Raw genomic sequence first — 22458 nt, forward strand, 5'->3', positions numbered from 1 at the left:
CACCCTGACACCCCAATATTCACCACTGTCATGTCATTAGGATATGTTTTGTACAAAGTACGTATTGTAAGGTATCATTCTAAATGTCTTTATGTGCTAGACATTAATGTCTCGTTGGATTGTATGTGCTATTGTTGTATGCGAAGTTATGAGTTCAGCTATGTATGTTACTGAAACACGTGAGGTTCAAAACAGCCTTTTCAGGTACAACAATTAAAAAAGCCAATGGCTTATTGAGGAAATGCACACAAGCACTGGGGTTACCCCAGGAACTATATGCAATAGAAACCTCTCCAAGATAACACCACACAATGGAAATGGGGTGAACAGATAGCACAATGGTTTGAGCATTGGCCTGCTAAACCCAGGGTTGTGAGTTCAATCCTTGAGGGGGCCACTTAGGGATCTAGGGCAAAATCAGTACTTGGTCCTGCTAGTGAAGGCAGGGAGCTAGACTCAATGACCTTTCAAGGTCCCTTCCAGTTCTAGGAGAAAGGATATCTCCATTAATTTATTTATTTTTATTAACTGTTGGACCCAGGTCACAGCAAAAGAGTTTTCCAGCAAATGGGAAGAGGAGCTAAAAGGCAGACAATGACATAAGGGGGGGAGGGGGGCTCACTCTCACCTGGAAACACCTGAGGGACAAAGATTGAACTATGAGAAGCGTTAGTCCCAGGCTGGAGAGAGATTCCTAGCCTGTGTAAGAAAACCTGGGAAATCCAGGCTGCAAAACCAAGGCAGCTTGTGCCCTTAATAATCTGCCCACCTGTTTATCACTCAGGGTGAGAATTTGCTCATGTAGATCCTGCCTATCTAGTGTGTAACAGGGCAGCTCTGTATGAAACCGGACCAGAGAGGGAGCACGCTTAGTTTGCGTGTTGTGTTTATTGGTATATCTCAGTGACACTACCAGTGCTGCCAAGCCAAGCAACCGGCTCTGCCCCGGGCCCGGCCGCCCCAGCTGGAGGCAGCCCCGGGCTCGTGCAGCGACCAGAGCGAAGGCAGAGAGCTGCGACCCCGGCGCGCGAGAACCCCAAGGGGGCAGCAGACTCCCTGCGCAGGGGCCCTAGGCCACGCCCTCTCCGGCGGGCCGGACACAGGGCGACGTCACGACGTTATGCTGTTGCCCCCGCCTTTGCCTAGTCACGTGCTTACGTGCCCCGGCCCCCTGACCCGGAAGTGCGCGCCGGTGGCCCCAGCTGGCCTCCCCGCCGTTGTTGCCGTGGGGATGGCAGCTGCCGCCGCTGCCGCTCTGCCTGGGGGCCTCCGGGCCCCCCCCGCCGGCCTTGGGGCGGGAGGCAGGCCGGAGCCGGCGGAAGGATCCGAGTCCCTCTTCGTGGTGCTGGGGGCCGGCTTCACGGCGCTGAGCCACCCGCTGCTCTACGTCAAGCTGCTGATCCAGGTCCGGGGGGTGGGCCCGGGGGGAGGGGACGCCGTGGGGGGAGCCCGGGCAGGGGAGGCCCGGGGGCGGGTGGCAGCACTGGTTGTGTCACTGAGACACTCCCTGTGTATCCAGGGGGAGCGAGGCGTGTTGATGGCGGGGGGCTGAGGGGATTCTGGGGCGGGGGCTGCTGGTAGGTGCGGATGACGGGGGAGGGCTTCAGACGTGAGTGACCTTGGGCTGGGAGACGTGGGCAGCTCTGGAGGTGGTGGTGCAGGGGATCCAGGGCATTGCAGGAGACCTTTGTGCACAGGGGTGGGCCTGGGGCATTTTGTAGGAGTGCTGGGGGTGTGTGGAGGATTCAGGAGCATGGTCTGTCTGTCATGGGGATGTCTAGGGGCTTGGGCTACCGAAGGAGAAACAGGCACTTTGGGGACTACATGATTGTGTGAGATCAGGGGTGTAGGGCTGTTCTGGGGTGTGTGCGAAGAGTGAGAGTTGATAGTGCTTGCGCTGGGGCTGTGCAGGGCCCTATGGGAGTCTTGGAGAACTGGAAGGTATGGGGGGAATAGTCTTAGAGTTCAGAAAAAAGAACAGGAGTACTTGTGGCACCTTAGAGACTAACAAATTTATTTGAGCATAAGCTTTCGTGGGTTACAGCCCATTTCATCGGATGCATAGAATGGAATAGAGTTCAGAGTGACTCCAGAATTTGGTACATGCCATGTACAAATATGAGACGGCTGTAACATGCAAACGTTTCAGAGCCTGCTGCATGCTCGGGTTTCTACATGTATGTTTGTGGGACACTGGTATGTCTGGGAGGGACCATGGCATGTGTTTGAGCTAAGTAAGGGTGAAAGCATTGTTATGTGCTATGTGGAAGGGGTAATAGAAGAGTTGAGTGTTGGGCAGTCTGTGAAACATAAGGAAAAGAGTGGGTCTTTCCCATTGGGTTGCACTGGATATGGGTGGAGTCTAATGCCTGGGCTATATATCAGAAATACTGCTTACTCAGGAATGTTTGTAACACTAATACTGGTGTTTTGGCTTGCCAGGGTGCCTATATTAATGGGGTTCTTTGAGAAAAGGTTTGGTATAGATTGGAGACGTGGAAGAATACAGCTCTGCTATAACACATAATACAGATGCTCACATTCTTGTGATCCAATGGCTTTGCGGGGAGTCCTTGTAAGAAGCGGATAGTAGCTGACTGGTGTTTCTTTTGAAGGTCGGGCATGAACCTCTACCTCCAACCATTGGGAGAAACGTGCTGGGGAAAAAAGTATTGTACCTACCTGGCTTTTTCACATATGGTGAGTATATCTTAGTAATAGCTTGAGACCATATTCTGAAGGGGAAGGTGTGAGAACTGCCCATTTAGGACCTATTTAAATCAGCTAAAGTGTCCTCGTTCTCAGTCCCAGTTACAATACAGTAATGTCCTGATACAGTTCTGTCTTGTCTCTGATGCATACTCCAGGTTTCTGTCTCTCACGCTTTGGCAACACTCATACACAGTTTCTTTTTCTTGCTAATGATACTATTGAGTTCAACTGCAAGCAGAGATGGGACCTGAAATGTTTTGGCTGATTGCTGCCTCAATATTTTAGTCAAAGCTTTTGGCTAGATCTATGTAACAATTGTTGCAAGGAAGAAAAAAATAGTTGTTGGGAAGAGCTAAATCTTAAGCACACCATTGCAGTTTACTAAACTGTCAGATGTTTATAATTTTACTAACGAGGTGGGTTGAGATTATTATGGGGGTGGCTTTACATTAAGGTCTACTCTACACATTTAACCATGTCACCTAACTCTGCTATTCCCTGTCCCACTTACCACACTGTTCTGTTTTGTAGTGTAGGTGGTGAATGTAAATGTGGCTTATAGTTTGCGATGAAGGATTTAGCCTGGTTTAAGGGACAGTTAAGCTCCTCTTTACACTACAAAATATGGATGTGTTGTAACTTGATCCTCTGACTTGCTTGTTTGTAGTGTAGATGGGGCTTTAAAGGGACAGAAATACGCAAAAAAGGAGTAAAGAAGGAGGGGTGGGGAAGATATTTGGAAGAAAAATACATTTTAATTTCTCTTTAGAAGTGTATCCGCATGAGAGAGATGTGGGAGTCATACACTCATGAATCCTGCTCCTGGTGCTGACAGTGAATTTCTCTGGCCTTGGGCACATTGCTTTGCCTCTTTTTTTTTTTTTTTTTTTTGAAATGGTCATAATACTTGAGGGGCAGGGAGTGATGAGAGTCTGTGTAAAGCTCTTTTAAAATGAGAAGGCAGAAATGGATAGGATCCTGAAACCTGGCTTGAAATATCTGTTAACTGATGAGGGAAGGAATACAAAATGCAGTAGCAATCCAAGTCAGTAAATTGAAAACCCGTTCTTATGGCTCTGGAGATGTTAGGCAGGGGGAGTTCTACAGTGTCTCCCCTTGTTGTCAGATGGTCTATTTTCATAATATGTTTGCAGTGATGGGAGGCGGGGGGGGGGTCTTGTGATTTAAGGAATCCATGCCATGTGCCACTAAGGAACAAACAGCCTTGTAGGAAGCAAAGAGTGGGTGGGCAGGAATAATCTGTTTTAGGGCTCAGCAGATATTGGGTCTAATTCACCTCAGCTGTAATTCCACTGAAATCAATGCTGTTACACCAGGGATAAATTTGATGCACTTGTTTTTCTTCTCTTTCTAGCAGTCAGCTGTTCTGTGTAATGACTGAAGTTTTATACAGCACCTTATTCAAAGATCTTAAAGAACTGAATAAATTATCATTCCTGAAATCTATTTTAGGTTACTTATTTGGCTCCCATTATCTGAGTGCTTCACAAGTTTGAATGTATTTATCCTCACAACACGCTTTTGAGAGGGAAGTTCTATTATCCTCATCTTACAGCTGGGAAACGGAGGCACAGACTAAATGATGTGCCCAAGGTCACGTAGGAAGTCTGTGGCAGAGCAGGGAATTGAACCTGGGTCTCCTCTCTTCCATGCTAGCACCCTAGCCATCCGTCCTCTCAAACTAAGCCCTCTGGGCTGGAAGGAGGAAGAAACCCTATGCAACAGATAAGGGATTCTTCTCTCCCTGTCCTAATCCAATTAAAATGCCTTAACTCTTTTAGTTAGGCAGAACATAATCAAGAGGTTTATTAGTCCAAGACATCAGAGGTAATGCTCCATCTCTAGCCAAAGGGGGGCGGGGGGAATGCTAAAGTTTCTTTGGCAGCTAGAAGCTGCCCAGAGCTCTTTCACATCCCATCTGACGCTTCTGTGGGTCTTTATGATAAATCACTTGAGGTGCTATACTACATCATTTCAAGCAGATGCCATAACGTGCTTGAGTCCTAGTGCTGTTTAGATTGGAAATTGGAGACTCTGCAAACTGTTGTGTTCGATTCCCTGCTAACAGGCTGATTCGTGAAATGACACCAGTATAATGTTTTCTTACCTAGCTAGACACATTGTGGAAGTGGATGGGAAAATGGGCCTCTTCCGCGGCCTTGCTCCTCGAATCCTCTCTAGCACTTTATCCACTGTCACCCGAGGGACTGTGAAGAAGGTAAAAGGGCAGGTTTGTTTTTTCATAAGGGGCCTACTGGGTCTAACACTACATGATTTCACAGTGTTGTTGGAACAGAATTAAGTAGCATGTACATGTGGTTATGGCCACATCTGTATGTGGAGCATTAAATTCACCTCTTTGTGTGTGTGCTTTGCTGAGAACCAGTGAGTTCTAGTCAGCTCTAAAAATTGCTCAGAAGCAAGGTGGAAACAGCTTCAGCCTCCAGTGAATTCTCTCTGGACGTGCCCATCATTAAATTGGTGATTCTTCAGCTGTTTATTGTGTGGATGATTTTGTGAGAAGAAAGTTTTGTGCACCGCCTCTGCTCCCTCTTCTTTCCATCCTCCTGATTATCCCTCCAGTGTTCTCTGTCCATGTGACTTTATGGACCACTGCAAATGGTCCATAAAGCCATACGTGTTGGTGATTCTCCTGGACCATATTTTGAGAACAGCTTATTAAGTTAGGAACAAGTTGCTTTAAAAATGTCTGCATGCTCAAATTTTAGCTAGTGGGAGCTTGTCTGCAGTTAAGGATCAGTGGTGTATGAAGGGCTGACCCCAGTAACCTTAAAGTTCCGTATCAGGCCTGTTAGTCTTATCGTTAGGGGAAGTTCTTCTAAATTTGACTGAGACATTGTTGGTTTCACTGTCAGCCCCGAGCACAGACCAGTGATTGTTCACATCTGTCTTCAGCTGCTGTGAATTTCATTTATTTTTAATCCTCCCACCCCAGGTCTTTCCTGTGGAGGACATGGAGCATGTTTCTAACAAGGATGATGTGAAGACTTCTCTCCGAAAAGTGGTGAAAGAGGTTAGGAGCATTTTTTCCTCATTAAACCTTTATCAAATGCAGGCTCTGAGAGCAATCTCAGTGTATGAATATTGCATGTTAATGAATAATCTAGAGAGCTCACAGTGGAGACAAATACCCTAGAGGCTGAAAACACTGGGGCAAAGCATACACGGCTGCTATGGGTGAAATTGCTCGGAAAAATATATATTGAGTACCAAGGTATTGACACTAAACAGGAGTGCACCCTAGGACCTGGCTATTAAACGTTTCATACAAATATTGTTGAGAAGTTTACCATGAGCAGCTTAATGTCGATTAAGTACTGTGAGTCTTTTAAACTTGTTACCTTTAATAAGAGGAAAGGGAAAAGATGTGAGTGCCAGTTTTTCACTCAATATCCAGGCCCTCCGCATTCAGGAAACCAAGGAGTGAAAGAGATGACAGATGGAAAAGTAGATCAGGAATGACAGTGACCTAGACACAGCCTAGGAGATGACCAGGCTTTGAATCTTTTGGGTCAGTGTACTAACACCCTTGTGGTAGGGACATTCTGTGATGTTTATGTTCTTTATAAGCCTCTTTTGGGCCCACTCCTCTGGCTTCAGAACATATTATGTAATTCAGCAATATTAAAATTGGCATAGGAGTCGTGTGTGAGAAACAAATCAATTAATTTAGCCCTCTGAAAACATTTTCTCGTGGCAGTAGCTGATCTCTTATAGCTAGGTGATGATTGTAGAGTCAGTTGCAGTGAATAGGCCTGTTCCTTGTAACACGGTTAGCTTCTTTGCAGCTTTTAATGTGGTATGTTTTTCTCCAGACCTCTCATGAGATGCTGATGCAGTGTATGTCCCGGGTTATCTCACATCCCCTGCATGGTGAGTCCTGTTCTTCTGACCTGTTGCCTGCTCTTGATTTAAAAGCTTAGTCTCCTTGCCTGCCCTGAGATATGCTGGATAGCCAGTTCTCGTCACTGAATTCATTGTGCTTGTTTCTGATAAAAAAAAATTATTCAGATTCGCAGGACTGGAATGGACCTCGAGAGATCTTCTAGTCCAATCCCCTGCTCTCATGGCAGGACTAAGTAGTATCTAGACCACCCCTGACAGGTGTTTGTCTAACCTGCTCTTAAAAATCTCCAGTGATGGAGATTCCACAACCTCCCTAGGCAATTTATTCCAGTGCCTAACCACCCTGACAGGAAGTTTTTCCTAATGTCCAACCTAAACCTCCCTTGCTGCAATTTAAGCCCATTGTGATTCCTAGCATCTGAATCCATTAGAAGAGCATGAGCTACAAACTGACACTTGGAAAGGATAATACTCAGCATCCTAGTGATGGGATATTCAGATCTTGGAGATGAGGCTGTCTCTTACAGCTCATTTGGTAGCTTATACTAGGAGTTTTACAAATATAAAAGTATAATTTAGGCAGGCCAAAAAAGAATTTGAAGAACAACTAGCAAAAGACACAAAAACTAACAACAAAATTTTGTTTTAAGTACATCAAAAGCAGGAAGCCTGCAAGGCACTTGGATGATCAAGGTGCTAAATGAGCACTCAAGAAAGACGAGGCCGATGCAGAGAAGCTAAGTGAATTCTTTGCATCGGTCTTCGCTGAAGAGGATGTGAGGGAGATTCCTACCCGAGCCATTCTTTGTAGGTGACAAATCTGAGGAACTGTCCCAGATGGAGATGTCAGTAGATGAGTTTTTGGAATAAATTAAACAGTAATTAATAGTCACCAGGACCAGATAGTTTTGACCCAAGAGTTCTGAAGAAACTCAGATATGAAATTGCAGAACTACTAATTGTGGTATGTAACCTATTGCTTAAATCAGCCTCTGTACCAGATGACTAGAGGATGCTAATGTAACGCCAATTTTTAAAAAAGGCAGTTACAGGCCAGTAAGCCCAATTTCAAGTTTAGGCAAATTGGTTGAAACTGTAGTAAAAAACAGAATTATCAGATGCATAGATGAACAAGATTTTTGGGGGAAGAGTCAACATGGCTTTTGTAGAGGGAAATCATGCCTCACCAATCTATTAGAGTTCTTTGAGGGGGGTCAACAAACAATTGGATAAGGGTGATCCAGTTCTTATGAGTTCTCCTGCTATTGGACAATGACATGGAATCCATCACTGCTATTGGGGGTGGTTGGGGAGGACTAGTTGTTCACTATTCTCAGGATGATGATGGGACGCTGTGGCTGATGGTGTCATTTCCACCTCCCAGACCAGATGCCTATCCATTTAAAAAGTCGTTGAGCTTAATTTGCTGCCTTGTTTCTTTTCTTACAGTAATCTCAATGCGCTGCATGGTCCAGTTTGTAGGTCGGGAAGTCAAATACAGGTAAGCAGCTCTGGCATTTATGTTGGATGTTTAAAGCACAGGACTTGGAGTCAGGATGTAGGAGCTGAAATAATAATGCACGAGGTCGTACCATGATTGCACAGCCAGGAATATAACTGAAATCTGTGCTTTGTCTAGTGGATGACTGGCCTTGTGGCCAGCAGTGTTGTGCAGAGAGTAGGGAAGGCTGGGTTCTGTTCTGTTCACTGTGTCTATTAAGTCCAGTATCCTGTCTCTGGCTTTCGCCAACTGTTGTAATACGTCTACCTGATTACACAGGTCTGCTCATAGGTGCACTCCAACTACTTTGAATTTTTCCTTGGATCGCTGTCCTGACCAGACTTTGAAAACAGCAAGGAGGTGAATTGGGCTGAAGGGTGTATAGTTCACAACGTGCTGCTCCTGCTGCTTGTCTGGAGACACTTTTCCACAAGCCTGTCGCAGCAGGACCATAGTAGAGCATTGGCTCCATTGTGACGATTGTAACTTTGCAAGAGCCATCTAGGATGGTCTAGTGGTTAGGGCAGTAGCCTAGGAGTTGGGAGACCCTGGTTCAATTCTTGGCTCCACAACAGGCTTCCGTTGTGACCTTGGGCAAGTAGTTTAGTCTCTCTGTACCTCAGTTCCCCAGTTTTACAATGGGATAATAGCACTGCCATGCCTCATAGGGGTGTGTAAGTGTAAATACACCTCTACCCTGATATAACGCTGTCCTCGGGAGCCAAGAAAACTTATCGTGTTATTGGTGAAACCGCATGATATCGAACTTGCTTTGATCTGCCGGAGTGCACAGCCCCGCCCCCCCTGGAGCACTGCTTTACTGCGTTATATCCGAATTCGTGTTATATCGGGTCGCGTTATATCGGGGTAGAGGTGTACATTAAAGATTGTGACACATTTTAAGATCTACTGCTGAAAAGTGCTATATAAGAGCTAGGTGGTGGCGGTATTACATTTTCATCCCAAAAATGTAATGGGCTCTGAGTACTGGTCGCTACATCTGTGTTTAAATAGTGATTTCTAGCATGCCTTCCCGCAGTTCCTCTCCTGAGAATCATGCTAGATGGAGCATGCTAAAGACGTACCATAGCACAGTTGCAATGGGTTTCAGAGGGAAAAAAGTCTTCATGCTTGTGATGGACAGCAGACTAGAGCCCTCCAATCCACAGTGTTTAAACACAGCTGTAATTAGCACAGTTCTGATCCCAGTGTGGACAGAGCTCTGGATTGAACGTGAACCGGTGGACAGTTGCAGAATTGACGGCTTTCTTTTGTACACCCCCGCCCCCAACCCAAGTCAGGATTATCCCAGGAAGGTGGTGGTCCCAGCTGTGCATGCAATAGAATTATTCCCAGGGAATGGGGGCGGTTCTCTCTGGTGCCGGAAGATATCAGTGGCCTTTGCAAGGATGCTATTGCCCAGAGATCATGAGCGGGGTATGCACTCCACTTGGTTATAACTGTTTTCCTCTCTCAACAGTGGTGTGTTTAGCTCCATTGGCAGGATTTTTAAAGAAGAAGGGATCTTGGGATTCTTTGTGTACGTGAGTCTTTGTTTAATTTTTGTATTTTCTTCCTTAATCGCAAAGCGTTAGGGAAAGCAGTCAAACCTCAAAAAGCCTGTCTCAAGTCCCCTCTTATCTGAAACCTCATTGCCCAAGTGACTTCCCTGGCACTGGAGGCATAAGGATTGAGTCTTTCCTTTGTGTGAGCACCAGTTTGGCCTGTAGGTTTAGGGGAGTGTGCATGCGATTCTGACAGTTTATTTAATCAAAATTTCAGTGTGCAAGGGAAAACCCTCTTTTATACGTTTCCTTGATGTTGGGTCCCAGTGATGTGAAGGGGCATTTAAAGCACTTGCTTGTACAACAGATACTAGCGATAGATCAAGTGCAAAAATGAAGAAGGTGCACTATTGAAATAAAATAGTTAAAACATGGTAAGAAGCAGATTTCAAATGCCTGACGCACTCTGGGTTGGAATTAGCAGTGCTTCATACTGTGAGTAGGTTTGACTTCGCTATGGCGATGTAGAATTCTAAAAACAATGCTGTTGAAATCAAACAGCAGTAAAGCTCAAAGGCGCTTCTGACCTTGTTATGAAGCAGGATGAATTGACAATGTAATTAAAGAGGAAGTCTGGCAGATAATTAAGGATTTAAGCCAAAATTTCACATTCCTCCCCTTTTGACGTCTAATAAAACACCTGCTGCTTTTATTAGCAACAGTTGGATAAGTCTTTTTTTTTTTTTTTTAATTACATCAATAATAGTGAAATTGCACGAGGGGATTTTGGTCAGGAGGCTTTTGGTGTGGGAATTGTCTGCCCTGGGAAAGTTAGCCAGCACATTGTGGTTAAGATGTACTATCTGATCGTAAATGAGCACAGGTTGGCATGACTGTGTTTCTCAACCAATCGTTAAATGCTGGTAATAGTCTGAATTCACAAGTGAAAATGGTCTGATGCTGGGAAAGGCCTACTCAGTTGGATGCGGGGTCAGGAAAGCACTGAAGTACATGCTGAACTTCTGGAAGACAATAGGACTTTAATCATGTGCTTAAGACACGTTGAAGCATACACTTAAACACTATCCTGAATAGAGATGCTTTCCTGAATCAAGGATTTGGTCTCAGCTGTGTATTGTGTGGCATCCAGGTTTCGGTTTAAACAGCTTTTGGCCTTGTCACATGGCCACTCGTCTCCTCTAGGAACTTTCCCATGCTTCTGCTGTCTTGTTGCATTCTTGCTCAACAGTTCAGCATCCTGGTGTGTGTGTGAACTTCCCCCTTGCAGTTTTTATGCCTCTTTCCTTGCTCACAAATTGCAGGTTTCTCCTCTGCCTTGAGTCCACAGTCCTCTTGCCTTCGGCGGCTAACATAGAACAACATAAGGAGGAGGAAGCTCATCAGTTCTGCTTGCCATTGGGATGGGTCTTGAGGTCACATGGTGATGCAGCATTGCAGTATCTTATGTTGTAGGACATGATAAGAGGAAGGGGAAGAAATATTTGAAAGGAGCTTCAATCACTTAGCAGGGCCATAGCCATCCATGTGGAAAAAAGTGCGCAGCAGTACCTCCCCTATGCTCTCTGCAACCACGATGGGGAAGCTGTGTCAAAACACAAACAAAAATGTGGGGTTATGGCAGGTGTTTCCTGGCAAATGTTGGACTACCCCATCAAATGTTCTGCACTTGAGACTATTTAAAGACAGTTCAGAAGAGTTCATGCAAAATCTGTGTTCTCTGCTGCCCCCTGGTGAGGGGAAGGGCTCTTGTAGCAGGGTCTCTTACACCTACTCCTCTTGGAAGGGAGGGACAGATGTTTTTGGTAAAGGCGACTGTGAATAGAGGACACCTAGCTGGACTCCTCTGCCTGATTGTGAAGGCTGGAAGTCCCAGAAATTCTTCAACTAAACACCAATTCCTCCCACTGCTCCCTCTTCAGATTATCTGGCTGGTGAATTGGAACCACATTGAGCCAAAAAGGGTGGTGGTATTGGGGACCCAAAGCCCAGAAGAGGGAGCTGTGCTTCCCGTTAGCCTCTGCTCACATTCTCCTTTCGTTAGAACCTGTACAGAGAGATGGAGGCACTAAGAAATGCTGTATGAAGAAGCTGACCGTGCTCCCTTCCCCATATAAAATAAACTCTGTTGGTAACCCATTTAAACTTAATAGCTCACAGGAAGTGCGTCAATGCAAATCCAATAGCACTAAATTCATCAAACTCAACTGGCTATGGGTTGCATTCGATGGTTCCATGGAGGCAGAATTCCATGTCCTCCTTATTCTGCTTCTCTCATGTCAGTAGCACCCTGCCTGCCAGTGTGACAGGGTGATCATTTGATCTCTCTTCTCTGAAATGAAGTCCTTAAGCTGTTAAGTGAAAACTTCTTTCTCAGGCCTTGTTTGGAAAGCTATACCTGATTCTCTCTTAGGGCAGTAGGAATTCCAATGCTAGCCCTTGCATAATAGATATGTCGTTGGATTTTGATACGTCATGCACATTTTTCTTTTCCATCTCTGACTGAGTAAGGATAGTAACGCATTATGGTTCTTACCATAAATGTAACCCTAGAGATCCAGCTCCATACAAAGAAAATGGGGGAAAGGTCTATTTACAAAAGCAGAGACCCAGTAAACACTACTTCCAGACTAGTAACAATGTCAAGAATCCTCCCTCCTTCATTAGCATTAAGCACAGCTGCATTGTATTTGCAACTATTCAGGGCACTGCCTTCCAAATGTTTCTTGTGAATTACTGTAGAGAGAAAATATTTTTACACTATATGAATATTTTAAAATTATAAATTAAAACCAAACTATCTGAAAAATTAGAACCTTCACTTTCTCTGTCGTATCTCTTGCTCGTGCGTGCGTGTGAATTACTTCGCTATATAGCTAATCCTCAGTTATATATCCCTGCTTGTATTGTTCCTCTGGCAACATTAACTGCAGTCTTCAAAGCTGTTCAGCCATTCACAGCACAGGATTCATTAAAAAATATAAAAGCAAACCATTAATGTAATCAAGATGGACCAAACCATGCTGTTCTGTTTAAGTTTGTCTTGCTTCAACAAATGGAACAGGATATGTGTTTGTTTCCTAGCCAAAAAAGGCAATCTGTTTGGGGTGGGTGGGTAGAAGGGGAATGAACTTCTGTGAATGAAATTGTCAGAGGAGGCTCTGAAAGCCCCCACGTTTCATTTACCATAAATGTTCTAATTTTGGGAGGAATATTCTGAATATCTACTTTGGTTACTGAGATAACATCCAAAGCCTTTGTCACTGAGAAATTAAAATACATGAGCAATAGCTGTGTGTAGGACCTAGGCTAAAGCAGTGGGCTTGTGCTCTGTTTCTGCAGAGGAAGCATAAACTAATTAAGTGGCTGTTGTGGCGGAGGCACTAATGTAGTTGAGGCTGGTGCACAAATAAGGAAATCTCCCAAAAGCCTCATTAATTTTTAAGTGTCATTAAAAATGGGGGCAGTGGAGTTCTGCTATTAGGGTCCCATGAGCACTGGCCTGCTCAGTAAAATGAGAGACAAAGGTAAAACCAGTGAGTCTACCTGCATCCCAATTCTTCACCATTGGCTTAAGTGGAATGCTTCCAGCTGCATGGTCCATGCAGGACCAGCTGGCCATGCTCCAGACTGTGTAGGGAACGTTCCATTATGGGGCTTCAAAGCAGCAGAACTTCGATGATGGTGCCCCCACAAAACTGAGCAAAGCTGGCTGTGCCCATTTTCAAAAGAGCCTTTAACGAACCTCTGCAGCTAAAAAGGGCTGCAAACTGCTCATCTTAAAATGGTGCTAGTGGCAGGAAAGTAGTTCCCCCAAATGGTAAAAGGGACAGAGAACTCTGAAGAGGAAATAGTTTTTCCCACCTTCTAAGAGGTCCTTGTGAAAAGGCTGAGGAATTGCAGGCAGAAACAAACTTACCAACAGGAAATTATCAAGCAAAGAATCTTGCTGAGACTTCAAAATAGAGATTAACCAATGAGATGGTGCTTAAGGAAGAACAAGGGGGATGGGCTGATCGTGGGATTTGAAGCCTTTTACTTATAGATCACTTGTTCAGATCCACCTTAGGTTGGTAGTGGCCAAAAGGCATTGCGCAGCAACTGTTTAGTGGGCTGAGATGACTTGGTAGATCTTAGTCCAGTTCATAGCTATGGAAGGGGCCTCCAATTCTAACATCTGTTAGATCATCTCAGTCTGTCTCCCTGCAGTTGGAGTCCGTTCCTAGCGTGAAGGTGTCAAGGGCTTTGTCTTCGCTGCCAAAAGTGTTTGTTTATTATGGGATTACTAACGGGTGTAAGTTATACTGCTGTAAACAAAACAAAACAAAACCTCTTCTGCAATGCAGAGAGCCCATGTTTCAGAACCAACCTCTGCAACTTGTACCTTGTTGTCGCTCTCAGCAGGGAGACCAAGGACCAAATGTGTGGGAAGAATGAATTCTCCACCCCTTGTAGAGATGTCCTTGGCTGGTCAGGGTTGAGGCCCATTTGTGTGGGTTAGTGGGGGAGAGGAAGGGGAAAGCTTTCATTGCCACTATCTGAGCTGGACCTGAATAAGCAGGATTTCTGTTTTCAGGGGTGTCAGTTTGGCATATTTAATCAGCAATACATGACTTAAATATTCCATCAAGAACAAACCCAGTTTCCAAAGCCCTTCTGGGTGTTTTCTCCCATCCCAGTTGTGGGATGCTGACGGTAGCCCAGGAGACTTTCTGCCTTATGTTCATGTTCTTATTCTTTCAGTGGTTTAGTCCCTCACATCCTGGGAGACGTGGTCTTCTTGTGGTGCTGTAACATCTTGGCTCATTTCATCAACACCTATGCAGTGGATGACAATGTAAGTGGTGATTCTGTTGAACTGGAGCAGCAGGGGGTTTTGATGCCTTCGCTCCAGCATCAGGTGGTTTGTAGTCAGACCTTAAAATAGAGGGGTTAATGGAAAGTAGGGTGCGTAGAAATCAGTGGGCTTCGGATCGGGCCCTAAAAGAGGGATGAAGATGTTATGTTCAAATCGGGGTCCAGTTTAGGTTGAGATTTGGAGGGGAAGAGGTCAGGCTCAAGCATGAATTGGGGCTGGAGTTTGGGTTCAGACTCTGCCGTTCCAAGTCTTCAGCCTAAAATGGTGCGAACATCACAAGCTCAGCTGCATCTGAACTAGAAAATGGACCCTTTTCATTTTGGTCTAAAACCATTGGGCTGTGTTAGATCTATTGACTCAAATGCTTGGCCTCCGCTCTTACTCCTCCCTCCCCCAAATATCCTAATGGAAACAGACTTACAAGTGGTTTCGATAGTTTCTTAGGCTACGTTATAACTATGCAAAGCAGCCAGGTTTCAGGGTACAAGACAGGTAGGAAAGTGTAATGAAACTGCCAATCATTAGAAACTGTAAATACATAGAAAGTAGAACCAGTGGGTTGAACTGTTCATTTTTTCCTCCTGTACTCTTTACATTGCTGATGTGGCATATAGAATCTTTCTCCCCTAGGTTACTGGATCAAACGTAAGCCAGGTTGTGAGTAACCAAAAGTTACTCCCATGTAACCAATGACTGGTGGCCTGGATAAAATTAGGAAAGGGGCAGCTTATGTCTTAGTAAAAAGATGTCTTCACACAAGCTACTGCCATGGTTTGCACGAAGGGTGCCCTTGTCCATCTGTTAACTCCACACTCCTTTCTTGGGTGTTCCACGTATATGCCATATTGTGGCTACCTCTGATTTTCTGCCATTTACTTTACTTTCTCTTGTTCAATACACTGAAACCTCATTGTGCTAAGCTTTTGTGTGAGGTGGGTTTAACTTAAGGACAAAATGAGATGCTGACATCAGCTGCCTTTTCCATGACCCCACTGGTTTCTTCCTTTCCTCTCCATTGCAGTTCAGCCAGGCATCTGTGATCCGGAGCTACACGAAGTTTGTGATGGGGGTATGTAGACGGTCGGCACACTACTTCTCCTCCCCATGCCCCGCATTCTCTGGTGTGAGCGCTCATGCATAGATGTTCCCAGGCTACAGGCGTGTGTGTGCGCACTGTGTATGGGTGCTGCTGTGGGTGCGCCTCCCTTCCTGTTTGTAGGTAAACTGATGTAAGCTCATGTCTAGTCTCCATGTACCATGGGACTGAGTATCAGAAACGCATAGGTCCCATTGACTTACAGTTGGAGTTGTGGGTGCGCATCATTTCTGTAAATTGGTTCCAGTGTGTGTCTTTCCCAAAACAATCCAAATCAGAATGGGTGTGTTTAAACCTAAAGATCAGAGTAACTTCACTAACACCCAAAATGTTATAGTTTTGATGTTTTGAGTAACAGGGAGACGCTACCCCTCTTCTTTGACTTACTTAATGTGACATGCAGCACCACTAAGCTTTCCTATCTTGTATAACACATTCAAACCAATAATGTGGCAGCTCTGTGGGTGGAAGGAGCACAGGAGATGGGTCTTTGAGGAAAATCATCTCCCAGCCTGAATAAATACTCGCAGGGAGATACTACAAAACTTTCTTTAACCAATAGCCTTTGTCACAGCAGAGGTTAGAAATTGCCTGATGTTTTGTTGTTAATTTATTTTTTTACAGCACCCAAAGTGTGCTAGACACTTCCAACCTGCCCTATTGTTGCATGAAGCCTTCCTGCTTGACCTTATTGTTTCCTGCTGCTTTTAGAGTTGAGTAGTGCAGAAGGGAGCGGCTCAGTTTGGTGATTCTTGGTTTCAGATTGCTGTGAGCATGCTGACGTATCCCTTCCTTCTAGTGGGAGATCTCATGGCCGTGAACAATTGCGGGTATGTCTATCATTCTCAGGCCTAATGTTTTGTTCTCCATTCTGTGAGACCTTTTTTCTTTTGACAGAGATCGACAGTCAGTAGTTTTCAATAATAGTCTTAACACTTTCAAATGGAATCATAAATTATAAATAAATCTTACACGGTGTAAGATGCATTCCCTGTCCCAAAGACTCTTCAATCAGAAGGCACGGACAAGACATGGGACAATAGTTAAAGAAGGATGCAGACCTTATCAGTGATGTGGTCCGATAGGAACGAGAATAGAGAGGGTACTAGGGAGATAGGATCAGAGACTGCTCTAGCACAGGGGGCAGTGCCCCAAAGGGGGCGAGAGGGCCAGACGATCAAGAGGTGAATCCAAGCAAGGAGGATGGGCATCGGGGAGAAATGAGAACAAGCGAAGCTGTTTTCTCCAGCTCAGCCAGCCTTGCCACCCCCAAACACACACACTTTCTTCACGTTGAGTTCTCAGACGTGGCAGATTGGGAATGGAGGGAAACCTAAAGGGAATGGGAGCTGAACCTTTGCTATAGCATTTTCTGGGTAACAGCTGGTTCCTTAGTGTGCAGATGAAGCTGGGGATGCAGGTTTATAGTGCCACATTTTGAATGTGTCCCGGTAACTCAATATTTGCACACGTCAGTTGTAATTGACTGACGCAGTATGTCATGGTGTGAATTATTTATCAGTAACTTGGCCTTTAGCCTGATGCTGACACTTTCAGTATTTCCACTTACACCTAGTCCTGTGTGCTGTCTGATGTTCTCTCTCCCAGCATAGTGCAGCTTGTGTCCATTCTCCTCCTTGATCCTCTCTCTTTGCCATGCAGGTTACGTGCCGGCCTCCCTCCGTACTCTCCTGTGTTTATATACTGGGTTCAGTGTTGGAGACACCTCAGTGCTCAGGTGAGGGCTGCAGCCGGCAGTTTTACTCAGTTGAAGTTGTAGCCAACAGCAGGATTTCCCTGGCAGTGTGGGATTGGCCATGTTCATACTTAGGCTGTAAAGGTCTCCAAGGCCTGCGTAGGAGAAGCCCAACGCCAGGCGCCAGCAGCCTGTCTTGTCTAATCTGCTTTGTAGCCTGTTGTTCAACACTTTCCATTGCCGTTGTTCTGTCTCTCTAAGGTACTTGTATGGCTCCCATTACTCCCTCACAAACTTTAATGTTATCTTCACAGTACCCGGGTGAGACAGGGCAATGCTACTATCCCTGTCGCACAGATGGGAAAACAAGGCACAGAGGCAGACTTGCCCAAGATCTCACAGGAAGTGGAGCAGGGACTCAAACCTAGGTCTCTTCAATCCTAGGCTGTTGCCCTCTAACCACTGGATTATCCTTCCTCTTCCTCATTCTGACCCTTTATCACCTCAAGGAGGAGGCCACTTGTGCAGGGCAATTTTGGAAACTCTTGTGTTATGTTCCCACCTGATCTTGCAAGCTATGCTGGGGTTTGGCTAACTCAGCCTGGATGGGAGACTTCCATGGAACTTGCATCATTCAAAATAAAAATTCCATGACACTGCTTGGAATGGTAGGGGAGCATCCTGCCAGATCCCAACTTATCTTACGTTCAGCCTAAACAAGCTCATCCTTCCTGTTGTATAGCAAGTTGTGTGTGTTTGTGACCCCTTGGCTTATATATATATATATATATATATAAAATATAATCCTTTACCTAGCTCCTGGGGTGTAACGGGGCTTTGAGATCCTCAGTTGAAAAGTCCTATGGAAGGGCAAATTATTAAGCACAAAGGAATGAAAACTTGCAGGCTTGGAATCCTGAGGTTGAAGGAGTGATCAGGCCAGAAGATGAGCAGGGGTCACTGATGTTATAAATCAGGACTGCGAGGGCTACATTGGTAACTTGCAAGAAGCGTGAGGTTTGTGCCCTGTTTGCATATCTACAGAGTGTAGCAATTGCATGGTACACACCCATGTTTGTTTCTGCTTCTCTTGTCCGTTGGACAGAAGTTGCTTGAGCTCTCTAGCAATTAAAAAGATGAAGTTCAGCTGAATCCTCACCCTTCAGTCACACGGAGGCACTGAGGTACTACAGTGGTGGGTGCTAGGAGTCAATCCCTGCTGTACAGTTCAGGGCTTAATCTTACAGCTCCCTGTTCCTGATTGCCAAGCGCAGCACTGCCACTTCTCAGCAGCCAGTCAGGCAGCTGTGCCGAGGACTCTCCGCCTACCTCCCCTAACCCCTCTGCTCTTCTCTCTCCTAGGGGCAGTTGTTCCGAGGCTCCAGCCTGCTTTTCCGCAGAGTGTCTGCAGCAGCAAGGTTCCCCATTGACTAATTCTGCTTTCACTTTATTAACTCATTACCTCGGCTGGGAGAAAGGGACAAACATGGACTCTTTGTAAGGAACCCGTAAAGCCTCTTTTGATATTTTTCTTTTACATCTGAAGACCAAGGTGCAGGAACAAGCCGCCTCCTGTCCAGCGAGGCCAGAAATGAATCAGCCTGTGGAGAGCTGGCTTCTGAACTGCAGCTGGGTTGAATTCCCTTTCTGGTGGTTGGTTTGACCATGACGTACCAGTCAGAGCAGAAGGGTGTTGGCTCTTTGGCTCAGCTTGCAGTTCTTGAGTCAGAAGGGACAGTCTGTTTGTTTAAAAGTGGATAATACCCAGGTGTTTAAACAGCCCAGCCCAGCGACACTATCAGGGATCCAGGTGCAGAGACAAGAAGCGGCTTTAGGCAGCACATACTTGGGAGATGTTAACTGGAAAGCAGCAACGTCTGAATTTGCCCTGCTGACCGGATCACGCCAAACCCTGGCCATCCCTTTTTGTGCCGCATAGTGATGCAATAAGCGAGCCTAAGCTTCTTAGCACTCTCGTCTCCGCCTTAGTGAACATCCTCTTTGTAAGTTCTCGGTCTACTGAAGCACCTTCCGTCTTGACGTGAATGTGAGTCGTCAGAGCCAGAAAGGGTTAAAGGAGGCAGAGACCAGGCTGGGATGAGGATGTGTTAAGTCCCATTCCTAGTAAAGTACCACCTCCAGATAACCAGTAATATATCCTTCGCTCTGGAGGACATTTCATCAGCCAGACACCTGCCAAGCAGCTCCATCCTGGCTTTGAATACCCCATGTCTCCCACATTCAAGCTCTTGAAGGGTATATGAACACCAAGGAGCAAGATGCTTTCCAAGGGGGTGTTATGGGAAATAACTTAAAAGGAAACTGAGGCTGAGACAAGAACAAGAAGTCACACTGAGATTAATAAGACTAGAAGTGTCTTTCAGAGGAAGTGTTGGGGCTTGAACTAGAATGAGCAGAGCACTTTGGGGAGGATTATGCAGCTAGTGCATGGCTAGGGGCGTAAGAAGAAAGGCCTGACTCTAATTGTGAACCTGCTGCAACAGGGATTTAAGAATATAATCTATGGGACTCCCTGCTAAACTCCCAACTAAACTTGACACGCAAGTGTGCACAAAAAGAATATTCCCTGGCTGCTGTGTGAGATAGGATATGAGATTAGATGGACCACTAGTCTGAGCTGGCATGTGTCTATTCCTGTACTGGCCATAGAGAGTCACAGTGGTGACTTAAAGCCAACCAGGACCAAACTCAGACAACAGCTTCAATTGCTGCCTCTGGCAGATCGAAGCACCGATACTTGATACAGCTAGACCAGAAATGTGCCATCTTACTTCCGAGGTGCCAATGAACAGCATTTTTTTTTATATTAGTTCAATTTGCTAATAGGTAAGGTTGCTACAAAATGAATCGGCTTAACTTTAAATGTGAACATTAAGTCTGTTTATTAGCCGCTGACTAGAGTAATGGAACAAACTTAAAGCAGGAAGAGTGAAGAGAATATCAGACAGTGAATTTCATTGGGTCTCTGTGTACTTCAGAGACACTAAGGTGCATGTGTTGGTGTTTTGGGGCCTCATGTAGCAGAGCTCACCTGGTCGCGGAGTGGGATTTATCTACAGCTTCTGAGACAGAGGTTTTACCTGCATTCTGTGCTGTTACTAAGGCCAGGAAGCTTCCCCTCCATTTTAATCCCTGTCTTGCTCGTACTGCGAAGCAGTCCTTTACATCCATTCCAAACATGCGTGCTTTCATCTTCCTTAAGTAGGCCCCAGAAGAGCTTTCTGGGTCCACGAGCAAATGCATTAGTGATTGTCGCAATTTTCCTAACGCACAATGAAGTGAAAGACAGAGACAGCCGCCCTGTGGTGCTTTCCTTCATAGTCTGCCCCCCGGGTGGCCAGAGAAAGCTCTGTCTGGATTGACTGTGGTTCCTGGAATATGCAGGGATTCATTTGGTGAATGGGACAACCAGCATCTTCCATACCTAGGGCCTCAGGGTCCTGATCTGTCATTACTGGGGTGCTTCACTGGTACAAATGGGCTTGTTCCACACTTCCAAGGCCTGACCGCAGGGTATGTTTTGAGTGAGATGTGTAACTGAAAGGCTTTGCAGCCTTTGGAATCGCAGCTACTTCAAGCAAGAACCTCACTTCCCACCAGTGTTATGGGATCAGGCCTAGCCTCCCTTTACGCCTCCCCCCCCATCATCCCTTTGATATGGTTTGTTAAAGAGGAACAAGAAATGCATGGCCATATTCTGTAACTGTGAGATTAGTTCCAGAGGATTTGACTGTACTTTAAAATAAAACTAAGAACAACCTCTCTTGGGCTTTGGGAGTTTCATCATTGTCTTTAATGTGGTGCATTCATTTATTATTAAACCCCAGGTCTGTCAGCTTTCCAGTCATCTAAAGGTTCCTTATTTAAGGTCAACCAGTGTTATTCCAAAGGGGAGTGACTGCTGGAAATTCAGATTCCTTCTGTTAAGCCTTTCAGCGACTGATGGGAGTGGTCTAGGTATACATGGTCTTGCTTTCAGTGCAGGGAGGTGGACTAGATGACCTCTCCAGGTCCCTTCCAGCCCCTGCATTTCTATGATTCTGGGCCAACTTTGCCCCATAGGAAACTGACTAGGCCGAGTACAGGTTGAGCAAAATGAATCTGATACACCTGAATCAAATTTAGGAGTCTAAAATACCTCTGATGATCTGGGCTTGGGATCCCAAACACTGGAAGAGTTTGTGTCAGTCCATTCTGGAGAGGGCAGAGCCAGCTGCAAAGTAGGGATTGGAGGTGACACTATAGCTACATAAATATGCCCAATTCCCCAGAGACATCAGTACAGAGAATAGGTACCTATGAGAACCTGTGTCAGTTTGTTCTCTCCCACCTAGTGGGCAAATGAGCAGCCAGTGTTTAAATAGTGACTTTCTTCTCTCACCTTTTACCTGGAATCTGAAGGGTGGGGCTCGCCTGCTCTCTGTTGCTGCTCAGCTGTTATCAAAAGCCTTTAGCTGGGAAGAGAGATTGGGTTTATCAGCTCTCAAGTGTCTAGGAAGGAGAGAGGCCAGAAACAGGGCTTCATGACTGAGATCACACACATGGTAAGAAAGCAAAAGGTGGATCAGGGTTGCGCCTAATTTTCCTCTGGCAATGGAATCCTTGTAGCTAACTACCCTTCAAATTTGTTTTGGTTTGCAAATTCAGCATGAAAGGGTTGCTCAAGAATAAAGAATAACACACTGGCTGGTGTCTAGGCACTGCTGGATGGAGTCAGCCCTGCCCAACCATGTGTCATGGGCCTTGAACTGCTAACAGGGATTCTCCTAAGTGGTAAGGGCCTCTGGCTTTTGCAGTGGGAGGCTGAGTTCTCTCCCTGTGACGCTCTGCATGGCTGCCATAAAGTCCTAGGTGATCACGGCTTTGTTGCACTAGTTACAAGGAAGCGCCGATGAGCCTCTCTGAGCTGGGCTTCTGTTAGTGTGGCTTCCACTTCACCGCGGTGATGTCAAACCAGCCCGAGGTTTTCATTTAAGCGCAGGGAAGCTATGAAAGCCCCATGCATAATGGCTGGTGGTTCATTCCAGCCCTACCACAATTGGCCTGGTTTCACTTCCTTTTCCCTTCCCGCAGCCCTGCTCCCTTGTGGCCTGTCACAGCCTCCTTTCTGCTAAGAGAGTCTGAGAAGATTCTCACGCACACAGGGGCTGCGCGAAGGGAAAT

At 45.7% G+C, this 22458-nt stretch overlaps 1 protein-coding gene across 1 annotated transcript; it reads left to right on the top strand.

Annotated features, from left to right (window-relative positions):
* The first annotated feature begins 1120 nt into the window (after window positions 1–1120).
* On the top strand, window positions 1121–21057 carry MTCH1 (mitochondrial carrier 1). Its single transcript, XM_065403009.1, has 12 exons — window positions 1121–1405; window positions 2616–2700; window positions 4845–4951; window positions 5690–5767; window positions 6570–6627; window positions 8050–8101; window positions 9582–9641; window positions 14368–14461; window positions 15504–15551; window positions 16341–16408; window positions 17241–17316; window positions 18637–21057. Exons 1-12 carry the CDS (start codon window positions 1121–1123, stop codon window positions 18706–18708), a joined length of 1083 nt encoding a protein of 360 aa, XP_065259081.1. The 3' UTR covers window positions 18709–21057.
* Window positions 21058–22458: the final 1401 nt, after the last annotated feature.

Source organism: Emys orbicularis, chromosome 4 (assembly GCF_028017835.1).
Source record: "Emys orbicularis isolate rEmyOrb1 chromosome 4, rEmyOrb1.hap1, whole genome shotgun sequence".
NCBI lineage: Eukaryota > Metazoa > Chordata > Testudines > Emydidae > Emys > Emys orbicularis.

Bases quoted from the DNA above. Each gene is read 5' to 3' on its own strand.
- MTCH1 (XM_065403009.1), top strand. From the start codon at position 1,121: ATGCTGTTGCCCCCGCCTTTGCCTAGTCACGTGCTTACGTGCCCCGGC. The intron at 1,406-2,615 runs GTCCGGGGGGTG...TTTCTTTTGAAG, and splicing joins ACGTCAAGCTGCTGATCCAG to GTCGGGCATGAACCTCTACC. The intron at 4,952-5,689 runs GTAAAAGGGCAG...CTCCCACCCCAG, and splicing joins CCCGAGGGACTGTGAAGAAG to GTCTTTCCTGTGGAGGACAT.